At 43.4% G+C, this 15,993-nt stretch overlaps 1 protein-coding gene across 1 annotated transcript in view; it reads left to right on the forward strand.

Annotated features, from left to right (window-relative positions):
- The window catches only part of LOC306714271 (copine-8), a gene marked incomplete at its 3' end in the record, with an annotated part of 62,700 nt that overhangs the window by 28,930 nt on the left and 17,777 nt on the right, over positions 1–15,993 (forward strand). The window contains exons 6-10 of the mRNA XM_079184251.1: positions 159–235; positions 9,145–9,208; positions 10,014–10,117; positions 10,802–10,906; positions 14,279–14,320. Coding sequence (XP_079040377.1) covers positions 159–235; positions 9,145–9,208; positions 10,014–10,117; positions 10,802–10,906; positions 14,279–14,320 — 392 coding nt within the window. The remainder of the gene's footprint in view (positions 1–158; positions 236–9,144; positions 9,209–10,013; positions 10,118–10,801; positions 10,907–14,278; positions 14,321–15,993) is intronic.

Here is a 15,993-nt window from a genome sequence, read left to right on the forward strand (position 1 = left end):
GGTTAAGGCTCAATCTACCCGGCAGTATTATCCGTCAATAGGGAACATGGAGATGGGATCAGGGATCAAGGGGCCTTTTTATGTCGAATTTTTGTTTTATAAAATGAATTTAATGTGTGTTTTTAAAACCCTCCCTCTGTCTTTCTCTAACTCTGCAGGACTTCCTGGGCCAGGCCTACTGCACCCTCGGAGAGGTGGTCGGATCGTTGGGCAGTCGCTCGGAAAAAGCTCTCGGGTGAGTAGTAGGTGTGCCCGCAGCTTGATTGATGGTCACAGCAAATGAGTAAAGAGTGGCACATTGCAGCTCATTATTATATACACATTATGAAGAGAATTAAACACAAAACTGATCCTTTTTAAGTGAGTATACACTACATTCTCCAAGAAGTTTGTCTGGAAAACTCTCTGCTGCTCGGTAATTAGAGCGGCTGAAGCAGCATCAATGTTCCCTCACATCTTTTTCCGGGGGAACTAAACTGAGGAACAGTGCACACCTACATTTCTTTTTTTTTTTTTAACGAACATATACAATTACACGTACACAAAAACACTCCCACACACACTCGAGGGTATTCTTACACATACAAACACATCCATCGTGCATAGAGGCTTGTTAGGTAGCCTGTCCTCTGCAGCAACGCATATAGATCTCACAATATCTGCTCTGTGTGTGGATACACGTGTTCCCTTGATGCTAGCCCGATTATACTTTAACATAACTTAGTTGTTGTTGTTGTTCTACCAAGCTGCCAGAAAAAGTAAAAGCATATCACTCTCAAAAACAGACTTCGACAGAGTCTGAAAGAAAGTCTCTGAATCTGAGTGCTTTGGTTAGAAATAATTGAGCACAAATAGTTTTTATTTCTATTAGCCGATGAACGGATACAAGATACTTCTGCGATCATTCTTTTTTTGGTGTCTTTTGCTCATTTTTATTTTTCTGCTGCTCTGCTCTCCTAAACGCCATTTGATAGAAAAACCTTATATGTCAAAATAAGACGCATAACACATCAAGATCAATGCAGAGAGAGACCTGTAGTTGTTATTCAATTTGTCATTGCTCCCCTTGTTTGAGAATCACTGCTTTAGATAAATGACAAAGACGCATGAAACCGCACTCTCATCAACACATAAATCATTTTTTTTCTTCTTGTGCAAACCTACAGTAAGTAATGTGACATTCAGGATTTTAAAGGTTCTAGTCAGACGTAAATGTATGCCAATCAGCATTTAAAACGTTGTTTTTGCATAAAGATGCGGTAGACCTAAGCTGAGTGATGAGATTAGTGTCGGGGCAGCATTTTGAACTGAACAGTATCCAAGCCTGTCCAATGCCAGACCTCTATTTATTCTAAACCGACGCGCTCCAGCTGTCCCAGCAGTCAGAGATGCCCCTCTGTGCTTCTTAAAAGTAAGTGATCCACAAAGCAGCACAAACAAAACAGCCCGCCGCTTCCGAGACAGGCATCCACTCCGACAGGGAGCCGTTTTCAGTTTGAAAGAATTGCTTTGCCTCCATTTCAGTGACGGAGGCACTTCAGAGGTGCACCACATCTCTGAAGTGCTGCTGTTTGGCCCCAAAAGCGGTTCCACACTGAGGCCAGCCTCCACAGATACTTTACAAAACACTGCCTTAGCGGAAAGCTGGTACGCAGGTACAAATAAGAAAAGACATGCTTACTTTAGTAGTCGCCTGCACCTTAGAATATAAACATTATTTACAGATATTTAATATTCAAATACTTTGGATCAATATCAGCTTGATTAGGATGCGTCATTATCTACATTTATCCATGATGCTGCACTTTTGGCCTCCTCTGTTTCACATATTTTCTCTCTGTCATGGTGAAGCTCTCATTGCTTCCTTTCAATTGTGTCTTTTTAATCCAATTTGCTTGTTCATTCGAAGCCTTCTAGAGCCTTGAGATCTGTAAAGGGGAGGGGGTGTGTGTGAAATAACAGCCAAGCTGGCATCCCGTCACTGAACACTGTCAACAACCTGGCAACCTGTGTGTGTGTGTGTGTGTGTGTGTGTGTGTGTGTGTGTGTGTGTTCCACTATTCCTTTTTTGGTTTTCGGAGCAACACTGTCGTCTGCTTTAGCAGCAATCGCCATGGTGATTGCAGAGGTAGGTTTCCCACTCAAAAGGAATGACGGAGGGAGATGGAGAGACCTGTGTGTGTGTGTGTGTGAGTGTGTGTGTGTGTATGTGTGCGCGCACATGCTTTTAAATGCACCATGGATGCCTCCAAAGTGCAAAACAATGTTGTTTGCCCTGAAGCTCTACTGAAGAAACCCCTCCCTCCACTCCCACGTCATCATCCACACACACACACACACACACACACACACACACACACACACACACAAGGAAGGCGTACACATACTGTACTTGTAGTCATCTAGTAATGGCAAAAGAAAAACCCAAGATAATCATTTCATAATTGCACCGTACAGTCTTTGTTTAGACCATCAATAAAGTGTAACATGTATTATACATATGGAATACTATACTAATTTAGGCTGCCATTTTTATGGCTGCAAACATGCTAAATTCTATAGAATATATATAATTATATTATTATAAATATTGGGAGGAAAGGATGTTTGAATAGTTGCATAAAAAAAATAAAGCAGAAAACTTAGCAAACTCTTCACTCTTCATTTTTTTATACCACATTACTGCAAAATATATGCAGCTAAAAGAAATCAAGACTGAGCTTTTAAAAGATTCATATATTCCTTAATGCCCCGCGATTGACTGACGACCTGTGCACCCAATGTCCCGCAGCCCTGCACAGCATCGACAGCTACAGATCACGGAGAGGTGGATGGATATATTCCACAAGGCTCACATAGAAAATGTATCGACTCTGTTTCCGAAGACGTCACCAGTGATTTGGTGCAGGAATAGAAACCCTGTCAACATGTATTAAAAACAAAGGTAACGGAGGCCACAGCTGTTGCAAGCGTTGTCTTGCTGAGGTTGTGTCTGTATGTATACATGCATGTTTGTGTGTGTGTGTGTGTGTGTGTGTGTGTGTGTGTGTGTGTGTGTGTGTCTTTGTATGTGTGTGTTGCACTTTGTCAGACACACACCTGCAAGCTTGACACGACAGGAGGGATCTTTAACAATTTTAATGAGTGCTAATTACAGCTAATTACATTGTTCAATCAAACTCCAGTCGGCATTCTGGTGTGTGTGTGTAGGTGTGTGTGTGTGTGTGTGAGAGAGAGAGGGAGAGAAGGAGACTGAGAGCAACAGAATGCAAAACAATGTTGAGTAGTTTCCTGGCCAACCCGCACTAGTGTGTGTGTGTGTGTGTGTGTGTGTGTGTGTGTGTGTGTGTGTGTGTGTGTGTGTGTGTGCGCCCTCTTTTCTTTCCATTTGACCGCAGCCCTCCTGCAATGAATTCAGTGCAATAATCCATACAGTTAAGTTTTCACTGTCGCAAGTCCATTAATCTATTCTTGACAATCCTGTACCTCGTAAAGCCGGTGCAGAATCTTTATTTGATGCTAAATCGGTTCTCAGACTTGTTTTTTTTATTTCATGGTAAAATGTAACGGCTTTAACTCAGGTCTTTTCTTTTATTGCCGTACACATCACAAGTAGAGCTGTCACCATATCAGATTTTAACTACACAATGATCGAGGGCAAAAGAATTCACAAGTTTTAACTTGTGGACCTCTCGATTTTAAATGGTGACTGATGACGTTTTATTTACATGACATGGCGTTAAACTGATTTATACTTTGTATGTATTGAAGAAAGTCTTCTTCAATACAGCGTGATGTTCATTAGAGACCATAATCTCATGTTCACAGTGTTTACTGAGGTAATAAATCAAGCGAGAAGTAGAGCCATTTTCTCATAGACTTGCATACAATCAGACTGATGGCCTGATGGCCATGAGAGAGAACGCTTAAGGCACTTCTGCATTGGCTTCACATTTCAGACGCGGAGGTCGCCGCCTGGTTGTGCTGCACGTTGAAACCCTCGAGGGCTCTTTTTAACTTCAGCAACGCATGACGCGTTAGCCTGACTCATTGTCTACATTCGCTTGAGAGCACTCCATTTGAGGCTCACGAGAGACGTTTTAATTAGCGTTTTATTACTGACGCTTGTGTCCATTTTGAGGGGCTCTTGAATATCCAGGTGGCAGTTTGAGAGTTACGCTCTCTTCCTTTCTCTATTCTCTTTCCTATTTTTTGTTTTTTTCTTCCCACAAACAAGCTCTCTCGGTGTTCACGGGGTCAGGGAGAAACCCTGGTGAAGAGAGAGCCAAGTGGGCTACAATTTCAGATACAAGTGAGCCAAGAACTCTGACACACAAAAAAAGGGCTGATAGCTGTGAATACAAGCCTGATTGTATGTATTTGTAAAGGAAGGACAAAGAAAGTCTCTATCTGCCTCTGGTGCACCGCGTGACATGGATTTGATGTCAATCTTCCTTTTGTGTGAGAGAATTATGGTTATGAGTTTCCTTTTAGGGGAGAAAGTGTGATTGTGTCGGGGCATGGCCGAGAATAGATGGATCCTCGTGCTCTTATAATTATAATTGATATCTCATTCAGGTATTCTCCCTTCATTGGGAGTGTAATGAAAATGGTGTGTGTGTGTGTGTGTGTGTGTGCGCACGCGTATGCATGAGCCTCTGTTTGTGCATGCATGTGTGTTAGGCTGCAGCCCAGAAGTGGCCCAGACTTAATTACCCGTCTCTCGCCAGACACTGATTGCAAATCCATGTGTCTTGATTAGAGGATTCACAGTGTTACCACACACACACACACACACACGTACGTGTGGGGGAGAGAGATATTCCTTTAGCCCTTCTCAACTTTGGAGTGCTTTTCTGTGTCATGAATAAACTAAAATGAGGAGAGCATTTACCTGATGACGAGTATGAACTTTTCAGATCTCGAGCATTCTGTTTTCATTCAAAACGCACGTTAAATTCATTCACTTCACTTTAAACGCCACACAGAGAAATATGACCGTTTAAAGACCCACTTTTCCGTCTTGTTTTCACATCGTAGAGGGATAAATAGCCGCACAATACAGCAGCGCTTGATTTCAGCAAATAGCTAAAACACTCAAGAGATCGCAGCACAACAGCATGCTTCCATTGTTCGTGTGTTGTCGTCATTTTTCTTTTCCAAGGCGGGAAAATGAGTTTAGAAAGCAGCACCGGGTTCCATCATTTCTTTTTGTTTGGATTGGAGCTCTTCGATATACCTTCTTGTATATTTGCCCCGTGTTGCGTCTGTATATGCGTGCGCGTGTAAGGCAAATCTGTGAGATACATTATTCATCCAGTCACTATGCGATCCTGTCAGCTGCCACCCACGCGTCATTTCAAGGCAGATCTCTCCGACAGAATAATGACCGCCGCCTCTCTGTAAAGAGGAGAAGCGAGAGCGAGCATTTGAGGAAATAACGAGCAGAGGAATCCCGATTCCATATCCCACAGCGGGGGCCCCTGCTCGGGCAGAGTTGTCATGGCGACGTGGATTCTGGGCGCTTGTCTGGTGTGAGTGTGTGTGTGTGTGTGTGTGTGTGTGTGTGTGTGTGTCTTTAACTCTTTCTCCATGCATATCGTTGCTGTGAGATGATTGAGACTGAGAGGGTGCGAAACTAATAGAAAAGAGCCGGAGAGAGAGATTTAGTCTTTACTGTTTACTTCTAAAAAGTTGTATTTGACTCTTAAGACAATGAGAAGCCTGCTGTTTATATTCTGTACATTAAAAAACGAGGTTTGGATATCCAGTACTTTTCATACTGGATATTAAAAGATCTCCTCCTAATGCGCTTTCAGTGTAAGCGATGGGAGACCAAAAAACCCAGTAATCGCTTTGTGCCAAATTCCAAAGTTTATCTGAAGTTACAACAACAACAAGACAATTAGCTCCAAGTTTAGCCATTTATTTGTAGTCCTAATGCCCGTCAGTGAGTCCGACTCCCCACAGCACCCCGAAGAAACAATTTACACTTCTGCAGCCGAAGCTCCGGCGGGAGGCAGCATCGACTCTTCCTGGGAGCCGACAGCACTCTGCTGGAGGCTCAGGCAAGTGGGTGGTGGGGGAGGGAGGGGAGGGGAGGGAGGGAGGGAGGGAGGGGGACCAGCACTAAGTGGGGGCCGACTCTCTCACCCTGTTGCAGTAAAATGAGAGGTTATCTAAAGGGAATCTGGCAGCTGCAGATCTTTACGACGCCAAGCGTAAAGTGTCCACAGGGGCCGACTGAAAACCAGCAGAAAATAAATGACCCGACTTCTTCCTTTACTCCCATCATAATTACTACGGTGACGAGAGGCTGGCCTGCATGTGTGTGTGTGTGTGTGTGTGTGTGTGTGTGTGTGTGTGTGTGGGGGGGGTGGGGGGGGGGGGGGGGGGGGGGGGGGGGGGGGGGTGCCACTGACCGAGCTGCTGTATTTGAAGTGTATTCTCACCTACTGGGTCTTCGTCTCAATCAGTCTTCCTCTGGATATATTAACACACATCATGCATACAACTCCAGACCTCCCCGTGCTGTCTGGACATAAAAGGAAACGAGAGAAGGAAAAGGCGTGCGCTCTCCTCAAGGTGCTGTTTTACCGTTTCTTCCCATCTTTAGATGTCTGAGAAAAGGGTATTGCTTCTTGCAAGTAAAAAGGGAAATATAAGTCTGCCATTTCAAAAGCACCTTGCCCCCCCCCCCCCCCCCCCCCCCCAAAGTTCCTTGCGCTGGAGTAAAAGGAGACTTGAATTACATTCACGCAGAGGTCCTCAACCCCAATTCTGGCCTGTCTAAATGACTGCCTGAGTCGATTTATGCCGGGTGGGTCTCTCAGAGCGGAGCTCATCAGATGATGGGGCCCCCTCTCGCTGGATTGAAAGACCTCTCAAGTGTCATGTCGAGTCAAATGATGTTCTCTTCCTTTCACCTTCCACCCACACGGAGGCGTTGTGATCGGAGTGGAAACATCGCTATTCCCTGTAGCATGTGAGGAAGCATTGAAACATAGCTGCACAGGAAAACAAGTGTTTGAACAAGTAGTTTTTTATTATATAAATGTAGTCACCCATCAACTTAATCATCTATAAAACTATCAATCCGACCGTCGGGGGACATGTGGTGTGTGTGCGATGCTCAGCGGTGATGCGAGGTTGACTCTGCTGACGGGGAGAGGGAATCCCGAGATACGCTCCATGGAGGATTTTCCGCTTGGGTCAGTCTCGCGACAATACTCTACTCCAGGGCTGGGCAAACATTATTTCCCCAAGGGGCCACATGAGAAACAGGAACTGTTGTGGAGGGCCGGACCAATAGACTGAACTCAATCCTGCTCTACAGGACTGTCTCAGAAAATTAGAATATTGTGATAAAGTTCTTTATTTTGTGTAATGCAATTAAAAAAACAAAAATGTCATGCATTCTGGATTCATTACAAATCAACTGAAATATTGCAAGCCTTTTATTCTTTTAATATTGCTGATTATGGCTTACAGCTTAAGAAAACTCAAATATCCTATCTCTAAATATTAGAATATCATGAAAAAGTATACTAGTAGGGTATTCAACTAATCACTTGAATCGTCTAATTAACTCGAAACACCTGCAAGGGTTTCCTGAGCCTTGAAAAACACTCAGCTTGGTTCAGTAAACTAAATCACACGTATGGGGATTATCACAATATTCTAATTTTCTGAGACAGTCCTGTATATTATTCCACCTCTTTATAAAAAGCAGTACATTGTATGGTCAGTGGTGGAATATAGCAAAGTATATTTGCTTAAGTACTGTACTTAAGCACAAATTCAAGGTACTTCCACTCCACTACATCTCAGAGGGAAATATTGTACTTTTTACTCCACTACATCTACATTTGTCTGGCAGCTTTTAGTTACTTTAAACATTATCATTTTTCAAACCCTTCCTAACTACCCAAACTGAACAACAGTGTATAAAGGAGTTAAAATGAGCTCTACCTTAAACATCCAAACAAATATACATTTGTAATATCCATATCTAATAGTAAAACACTGACGGGGATCATGTTTCTGCAAAATTAGTACTTTTACACGTAGAGGATGAAGTCAGAAGGTAAAAAAAAAACTTTGCTTTTGACTATTTCCTTAACGGACTAACATTTACAGTTTCAGCCGGTGTGAGTCAGCTCTGTGTGTTTTGAAGGGAGGAGGAGGTGTTGCCAATGATGTCACTGACTTCACCTTCAAGCCCATGATGTTTACTCAGAGAAACGCGTATTACACATGCATCACCTATCCCAAACGGTCCACTCACACAGTGAAGCACACACTCCCATGCAAACAGTGTCCCGTTTGTATGTTGAATGCTTTTGAGGCGGTGTGAAGTAGTAAAACTTTCCATGAGGTTTGTTCCTGGCCAGAGTCTGAACAGAGGTGTGCTCTCTTCCAGTAAGTCCCACTTCATAACGTGCTCTCACATTCAAAGCTGAGTTTTCTCTGCATTTGGTCTTCTGAAGTCATCCCTCGCATCCCTTACACCGTGTCATTTATTAGATCTTTGTTTTTGTACTTTCACTAAATAATAAGAATAACAAAAGGGCATGTTATGTAGGAACCGGTACAAATCTCCCCTGCTGTACAAATCTGCTGTACAAATCTCCCCCCCCCCCCCCCCCCCCCCCCCCCCCCCCCCCCACCTGCCCAGCGTGCAATCAACCGCAATCATTGAAAAATGTCACGACACTGATGAGACTGGTGTTTTGGGGGAAGAATCTTGTTTTTTTTTTAATAGAAATTTCTGTCATCCTGCGGTCAACACGCCGCAGTGCCAGTGCTGGAGCATCACCGAGTAAACAAACAAAGCAATGGGACGTGGTCAGTGTGGAACACAGTGCAGGTCAGCACCCATCCGCATGAGACTCGCCCCGTCGCTATCGAACACGACTCCATGCCGCGTCGCCGACTCCTCTTCTGGTGTACACACTTTTCTTACGCCTTCGGGTCGTTCCCAGCAAAGTCAACCGACCTCTACCTCGAGCTGGCCTTCGAGCGCGCGCAGACGTAGGAGGAAGGTTACACGTAGAGTGAACAACGTGGCCGCGCCAAAATACGCGAACCGTGTGATTGTGATACGTCTTAACCCTTTTGCCCCTTGTTGTGTGTTGTGTGCAGAGGCATTCAAGGGAAGAAATGCGGGACCATCATCGTGAAAGCCGAGGAGCTGAACAACTGCAGGGTGAGGACGAACGTGCACTTCCTGAAAAGTCTCTTTGTTTTCCAGTGTCCGGCCTGTTCCTCTATCTTTTCTGTTTCTACTTGTGCTCTCCCTCTTTGTAGTTGTTTTGCACAATAGATCTAGAGGCACGAGAGGCCCTGAGAATACTTAAACACTGCATATCTGGTGCCATGTTTTGTCGGTTGGGGATGACTGTTCCAAGTTGCACACGAGACATAGAAATATAGAAATTGGCATCTAAAGCAGGAAGTATGGAGCCCCAATTCCTACACAATAAAAGCAAAAAGTTTATCAGACGAGTCACAATTATAACTGAATACATCAGTGACTACTACTGTTTACTGTTTTATTAGTGTAAAAATAAATACTTCTTTCTTTTTCCCTGGATCCTTTTTTTCTTTTCCTGCAAACGGTTGATAAATTAAACTAAAACGTAATGGATCTTTCTCCTCTATTTGTGTTTTACTAGCTTTACTTATATTCACCTTTCATCACCCGTCTCCTATTTTTCAGCCTCAGCTCACATTGAATCATTTCTGGGGCGCCATCGTGTAGCTGAAATACGTTCTTTTAAGTTGACGATAACGGATTTGTAACTGTTTTCGTGACTATTTTGCTCCTGCATTCAACGTTTGCATGCAGCGAAATCAACCGGAGAAGAGCGGGAGATATAAACTTTTCCACCAACAGCTGTCTAAATAAACCAGAGATCCTTCTATCTACAAAAAGATGCTGCGACCACACGGTTGGAAACGTGCATCGACAACGTATTTATATTCAGTCTTCTTCTGCCTCTGCTCGTTAGGAATCAGTGATGATGCAGTTCTGCGGGAACAAGTTGGACAAAAAGGATTTCTTCGGCAAGTCCGACCCCTTCCTGGTCTTCTACAGGAGTAATGAGGACAGCACGTGAGTCCCTCCTCCTCCTCCTCCTCCTCCTCCTCCTCCCCGTTCCTCATTCACTCTGCCTCCATCTTTCCTTCTCCCCCTTTCATGTTGGGTTTAATCCTTCCCTGAATCCAAAGGAAATGGGTTTCATTGATTTGCCTAGGATTAAAAGCCGTGCCTCCTGTTTGAGCATGTGTGGGAATTACATGTGGAAGTGAGTGTGTGTGACGTCCGCACGAATGTGTGTGTGTGTGTGTGTGTGTGTGTGGGGAAGCAGGAGGCGTTGAACTGCAGTGTTGTGGTATGTTCACATAGGTTCTGTGTGTGTGTGTGTGTGTGTGTGTGTGTGTGTGTGTGTGTGTGTGTGTGTGGTGGTTCGATCCAGCTCTGTGGGCTCTCTTCCATCCTGCAGTGTGTGACAAGCCAGATAAGACCTTTTGCTCTGAGGGCGCAAGATACCAAGTCCACCTGCCAGCCAAGGGACTAATGAAATTACATCTTTGCAGTGTGTGTTTAAGTGTGTGTTGGTGTGCATGTGTGTGTGTCCTGGACGTGGTCCAGCTTCCACAGCCCTCCATTTGTGCTCTCAGTTTGTGGGAAGTTATTTATTTTAACTCCATTACCTTTTCTGTTTCCCCGTCTCTCTCCACAAATCTCATGTTTCTCCCTTTTGTCCTCTCTCTGCCTCTCTTCGTCTCTCTGCAGGTTTACCATCTGCCACAAGACGGAGGTGGTGAAGAATACATTAAACCCAGTATGGCAGGCCTTTAAGATCCCCGTTCGGGCTCTTTGCAACGGTGACTACGACAGGTGAGTGCTTTTTTTCCCCTCTTTTAGATGGGATGGATGGTCTGCTTACACATAGCGTAGCGCTGCGACGGCGTATTATACGACAGCATATTGAGGCCATTGTAGGAAAAAGCTAAATGATAATTCACAAAAATCACAAATTTGAGAGATTATAAAGTCATACGTTTACGAAAAAAAAACTCAAACCGTGTTAATAAAACAGAAAATATTTTTTATGTAAATGCTTCACTTTAGGAGCAACGGAATTCAGACGGCCTTCCAACGGTTTTATGCGCCACAATTTTCAGAGTTCTTTTCTTACAAATGTAAAACTTCAAGATCTCGCAAATTTGTCAGTTATTTCTCTGAAATTTACCACTTTAATCTCAGTATATCTGAGTTCTTTTCTTGTATATTTACCACTTTAGTCTTGGAAATTCAGAGTTCTTCTTGGAATGAAGCTGTTTTCAGCTGCTAAGTAGAAACATTATCGTGTTTGGCAGTTTTAGCAGAAAGAATTAGCATATGATTTTGTTATTTTTCCTATAAAACTAAAGCGTGGATGTGTTATTTAGCTCCGCAGGTTTGTTCGACACGCTTCTTTTCTACGTCATATATCGTACGACACCAACGTGAACACAGTGCCAAAAAAAAGCATTGCATTCTTAGGCAAGTCTGCACTCAGTTACATTTCTCTGCATTTATTTTGGTATACCACAACAACAAATTACATCCTGCCCCCAAAACCCACCCACACACACACACACACACACACACACACACACACACACACACACACACACTATCTATGTGTGTCTATGATCTTAATTGCTCTTTTGAGTATGAACGAGGTACGTGGTTGTGTGGCTGTTCTGCTGCTCATTAGAAAGCAGAAAAAACAGGAGATGAAACTGCATGAAAATGAACTAATTGGAGGAGAAAAAAAAATGGGTGTATGTGTATTTGACCAAAAGAAGGACTTTATAATTCCACTCTATGAAACATCTTGTAAATGTTTTTTTAAAGACAGGCAAGCAATGGCAGCGGTTAATGGGAATGTTATCTGACTGACTGACAATAACGTGAACATAAGATGTAAAGAAGATCGGCTTAACTGTAGCTCAGAGTGGATCGTCTGCATGCGAGAGACCGTTGTCCGTTGTGCTGATCCAGGGACTGCTGGGATGCAGGCGCTTCGGTGGAACTTGCTGTTATTGATATGGTGATGGACAGGGGTCTCACTGCTCTAAAGGATGCTATGTTAGGAATTTCCACTCTAAATATCGAACCCATTGTAGAAGGTATGGCGGTCAATTCTGCTGCTTCTCTGTCATTTCTCTTTCTTGGTGACATTCAGCTCAGTGATTCCGAGCATGTTTCCTGGGAAGTGCTACGCAATTTGATGATGATTATTGGTAAAATAGCGGAGCTAAAAGTGAATGGTTAATAACTGAATGTTGAATAGTATGAATATGAATAAGGTCTCTAGGTTACATTAGCAATTCATTGGAATTAACTAATTTAAAAAGCACCAACTGAACCCTGTCTCTGTGTTCCCTTTAATTATAACCTTTCCTTTCCAGGAAATATTTTGGAAATAATAAGATTATGCAAATAATATGGACCTGATAAAAAAACAATATATATATAGCGTTGTCACGTTCATATTGCCTCTTAAAACAAATGTCACATTTGGCTTCTGTTTAATTTGAAACTGCGTTTTCCAGCTTTTGAAACGATTTTGCGTCGCTCGAAGCCCCAGCGTGACAACGAATAAGTCGGACTCCCTCACGTCAGTCGTGTGTTCGCGTCTATCGTCGCTGTCGACGGCAGCCGTGTGGCTAAGAAGCGAAACGGGGTTTAGCTTAGCTTAGCTCAGCTGGCAGACGGCAGCATTGATCTGAAGTTTGGTCCAATAAGCTTATTAGAGGAGTCTTATCAACGTGGGACTCAGGAAACTCACAGTGGACTGCACATACAGTACACACACACACACACATTGAATCTGTCTCTCCTCAGTCTGGGAGAAAAGATAAGGAGGAGCTCAAGCTGGCAAACAATGGAGAACTGTGTTGTTCTGCTCCGAGGTCTTCTGATGGACCTGTGTTTGTTCTCACACACACACATGCAGTAAGACTACAAGTTCAACAAGGGAAATAATTGTCAATTTCCTGTCACCTCATCAAAGCTCAGATTGAGGGGATGTCTCCTGCTGAGATGTGGAATAACACTGACTTAACGACACCCCCCCCCCCGCCCCTTAAACACATAGCATGCACACCCACATCATTAATCGTTACGTCAACCAGGAGACACGTTCATCCCCGGAGTGCACGTCGCCATCAGCCAGCCCATTCTTGCCTCCTTTCCCTTTTTTTAATGTGCATGTGGCTCTTCAAGCCGCTCTAAAGCCCCATTAATGGCGCTTTTTTTTTCCCTCCTCCTCCTCCTCCTCCTCCTCCTCTTCTTCTTCTTCTATAGAAAGATGACGAGGCTGCGAAGGTGCACTTTTGCCTCAGGTTTATTTTGAATCAGGTGAATCTGGCAAAGCTCTAAAGCAATCTCAGTAAGTGCAGAAAGGACGTCATACAAGATTCATGAAATACCACAGTCTGCTCAGAAAACTTTGATGCGTAATTCGACCCCGTCTCTGCGGTTGAAAGCGACAAACCTAATCGACTGAGCTCGTGAGCGCTACACGGTTTTGTCTCTCTTGGGGGTCTTTTATTTTATTTTGTTCTCTCTGCGTTTTGAATCGTTATCACACCCCGGGGCCCTTCACCTTGCTCTCTCCCTCCTTCCCTCTCGTGCCTTTTGCTCTCTCTCTCTCTCTCTCTGTTTTAATTCAGTCTCATCTCTTTTATCCTTTTTCCCCTCTCGCTCTCTACCGATCGCTCTCCTGCTTTTGTCAGACAGAAATGACCCTCCTGTTGAAGATGCTGGTAGATGAAGTAGATAGCGCAGCATATCTGCCTCTTGCAGGCTATTCTGTTTGTGTTTTTTTTATTTTTTTTTATTCACATTTCCTTGTAAGCTATTATGGGATGCAGAGATAGATGGATTTGGAGATGAGGACGAGCCCCATTACCAGAGGCAAATGCAGTGACAGGCAGACAGCGTGTGGTAATAAAGATAAGCTGCAGAATGGATCCGCCTCTCCTAATGCCTCCATGACAACAATGACAAAAGCAAACTAGCATCTGTGTTTATTTAGAAATGAAGAAGATAGCGCTTTAGCACCTTGAATATGAGTATAGTATGTTGCAACTAAGCATTGCCACGCCTCAAGAAATATTGAGACAAATGCATTTCAGTGGAAACATTAATAGAGTCATAATTCAGAAGGAAAAGTGTCTTTTTAATCTGATCCTCATCTTGTGCTTCTACCAACAGAACAATCAAGGTCGAGGTGTACGACTGGGACAGAGATGGCAGGTAATTACTGTCTTTTATTTGCCCGCTTATATAGTTATTTGTGTCATTAAACTACCATTAAAACCCTACAGCCTGTAAACACATACCATAATACTTCTCGGGTCAAATGATGACTTCATGTGGTTCAACACTTCTGCTGTTTGTTACTTTACTGCGGAAGTATAAGCGAAGCCTTCGGCCGCGTGCGGACACACAACCGCACTGCGTCCAAAAACACAACCACCTCATTGATTTGCATAAAGCCGCTGTGTTTTCGGGGTGGGCGATGCCGCAAAAGTTGGTTCTGATCCGATACCAAGTAACACCGGGCGATAATTACAGGCATCAATATACATTACGCTAGGTTTTATTCTTAAAAGCAGCTAATCTGCTATTTTGTAGGGAAGAGACATGTCATGATTTTAAAATGACGAAGGCTTCTTATGAATACATTTGAATTTTTGCAAAACTTGTTCTGTGTTAATGATTTAATCCCATGCATGTTAAGACACAATACAGTTTTTAATGATAAAAGGCAGATATAGTTATTGTGTGAGCTCTAACAGGGCTCAAGTTACAGCAGCAGAACAGCAAAGAACAAAGTTAATGTGTCCATAACAGGAGACCAATTTATTCATTTTTTTTGCTAACGATCCGGTTGACGCAAGCATTGATACTCAAAACAAGACGTAGTGTCTGTGATATCAATACTTAAGGATAACTGGTATTTCTCAACATGTTATTGTATGTAAGTGACTAATGGGGACAGCCATCTTTGAAATTGGTTCTGTATCGAACGAGAACGCTGCAGACCACAGCCGCTCAACGAGCTACAATGTAACCACTCGGGGCACTTTGGCGCCGTCAATGTACGTCCACTTAAAGGGCGTCTTGTACCACTCACACGCTCGTGTTGTTATTATAAGTGTCTGACAACATTAGGGAAATTAAGTTTTTTTTTTTTTTTAACATTTCGCTGTTTGTTATCGTGCCTCGCTTGGAGAAGTCTCGTTCTGAAACCTGGCGTTGCGTCCACATTCTCGAAATCAGCTAAACGTTGAGCCATGACATGGAAACGTTGAGCTGCTGCCGTCGCTCAATACTGGGACCAATTTAAAAAATGGTCGTCCCCCTTATAGACACTTAGATACAAAATCATGCAGAAATAGGTCCAGGTGGAAAAGATATCGAAGTTACCTTTTAAGCATCGTCTTGTTGATGCAGGGGGGTTTGCCAGTGCAGGGGGGGCTAACGGCACAACAACGCAGTGTCGTCGGGCAAAAACTTTCACCGGAATGCAATGTGACATCATTTCACTGTTTACCTTGCGATTGGCGCGAAAGAGATCATCTAATTGCCACGTGATAACTTGCTAGAGCAGTTCTTTTTCTCCAACGGGACTCCCCGGATCACATTTTAAAACACCAACGCTTTACAGTTCTCAACACCTGTTCAGGCAATTTTGTGTTAATGAGTTCCAAGCTTGTGAGGACAGCAGGTTGTTGCACAGATATAAGTCTGACATGCAACGATAACCTCAGTAATCACTGATAACTACGCAGCAATACATTCCCTTATTACTCTCTTATCCTGATTGCATTAAACATTCAACGCACGTTAGCTTCCTGTGCGCAGCTTTTCTAATCCCACACATAATTAACACTAGTTCATGTCTTCAGTAGGTAAGGAGGGAT

Source organism: Pholis gunnellus (genome assembly GCF_910591455.1).
Source record: "Pholis gunnellus genome assembly, chromosome: 22".
Classification (NCBI taxonomy): domain Eukaryota; kingdom Metazoa; phylum Chordata; class Actinopteri; order Perciformes; family Pholidae; genus Pholis; species Pholis gunnellus.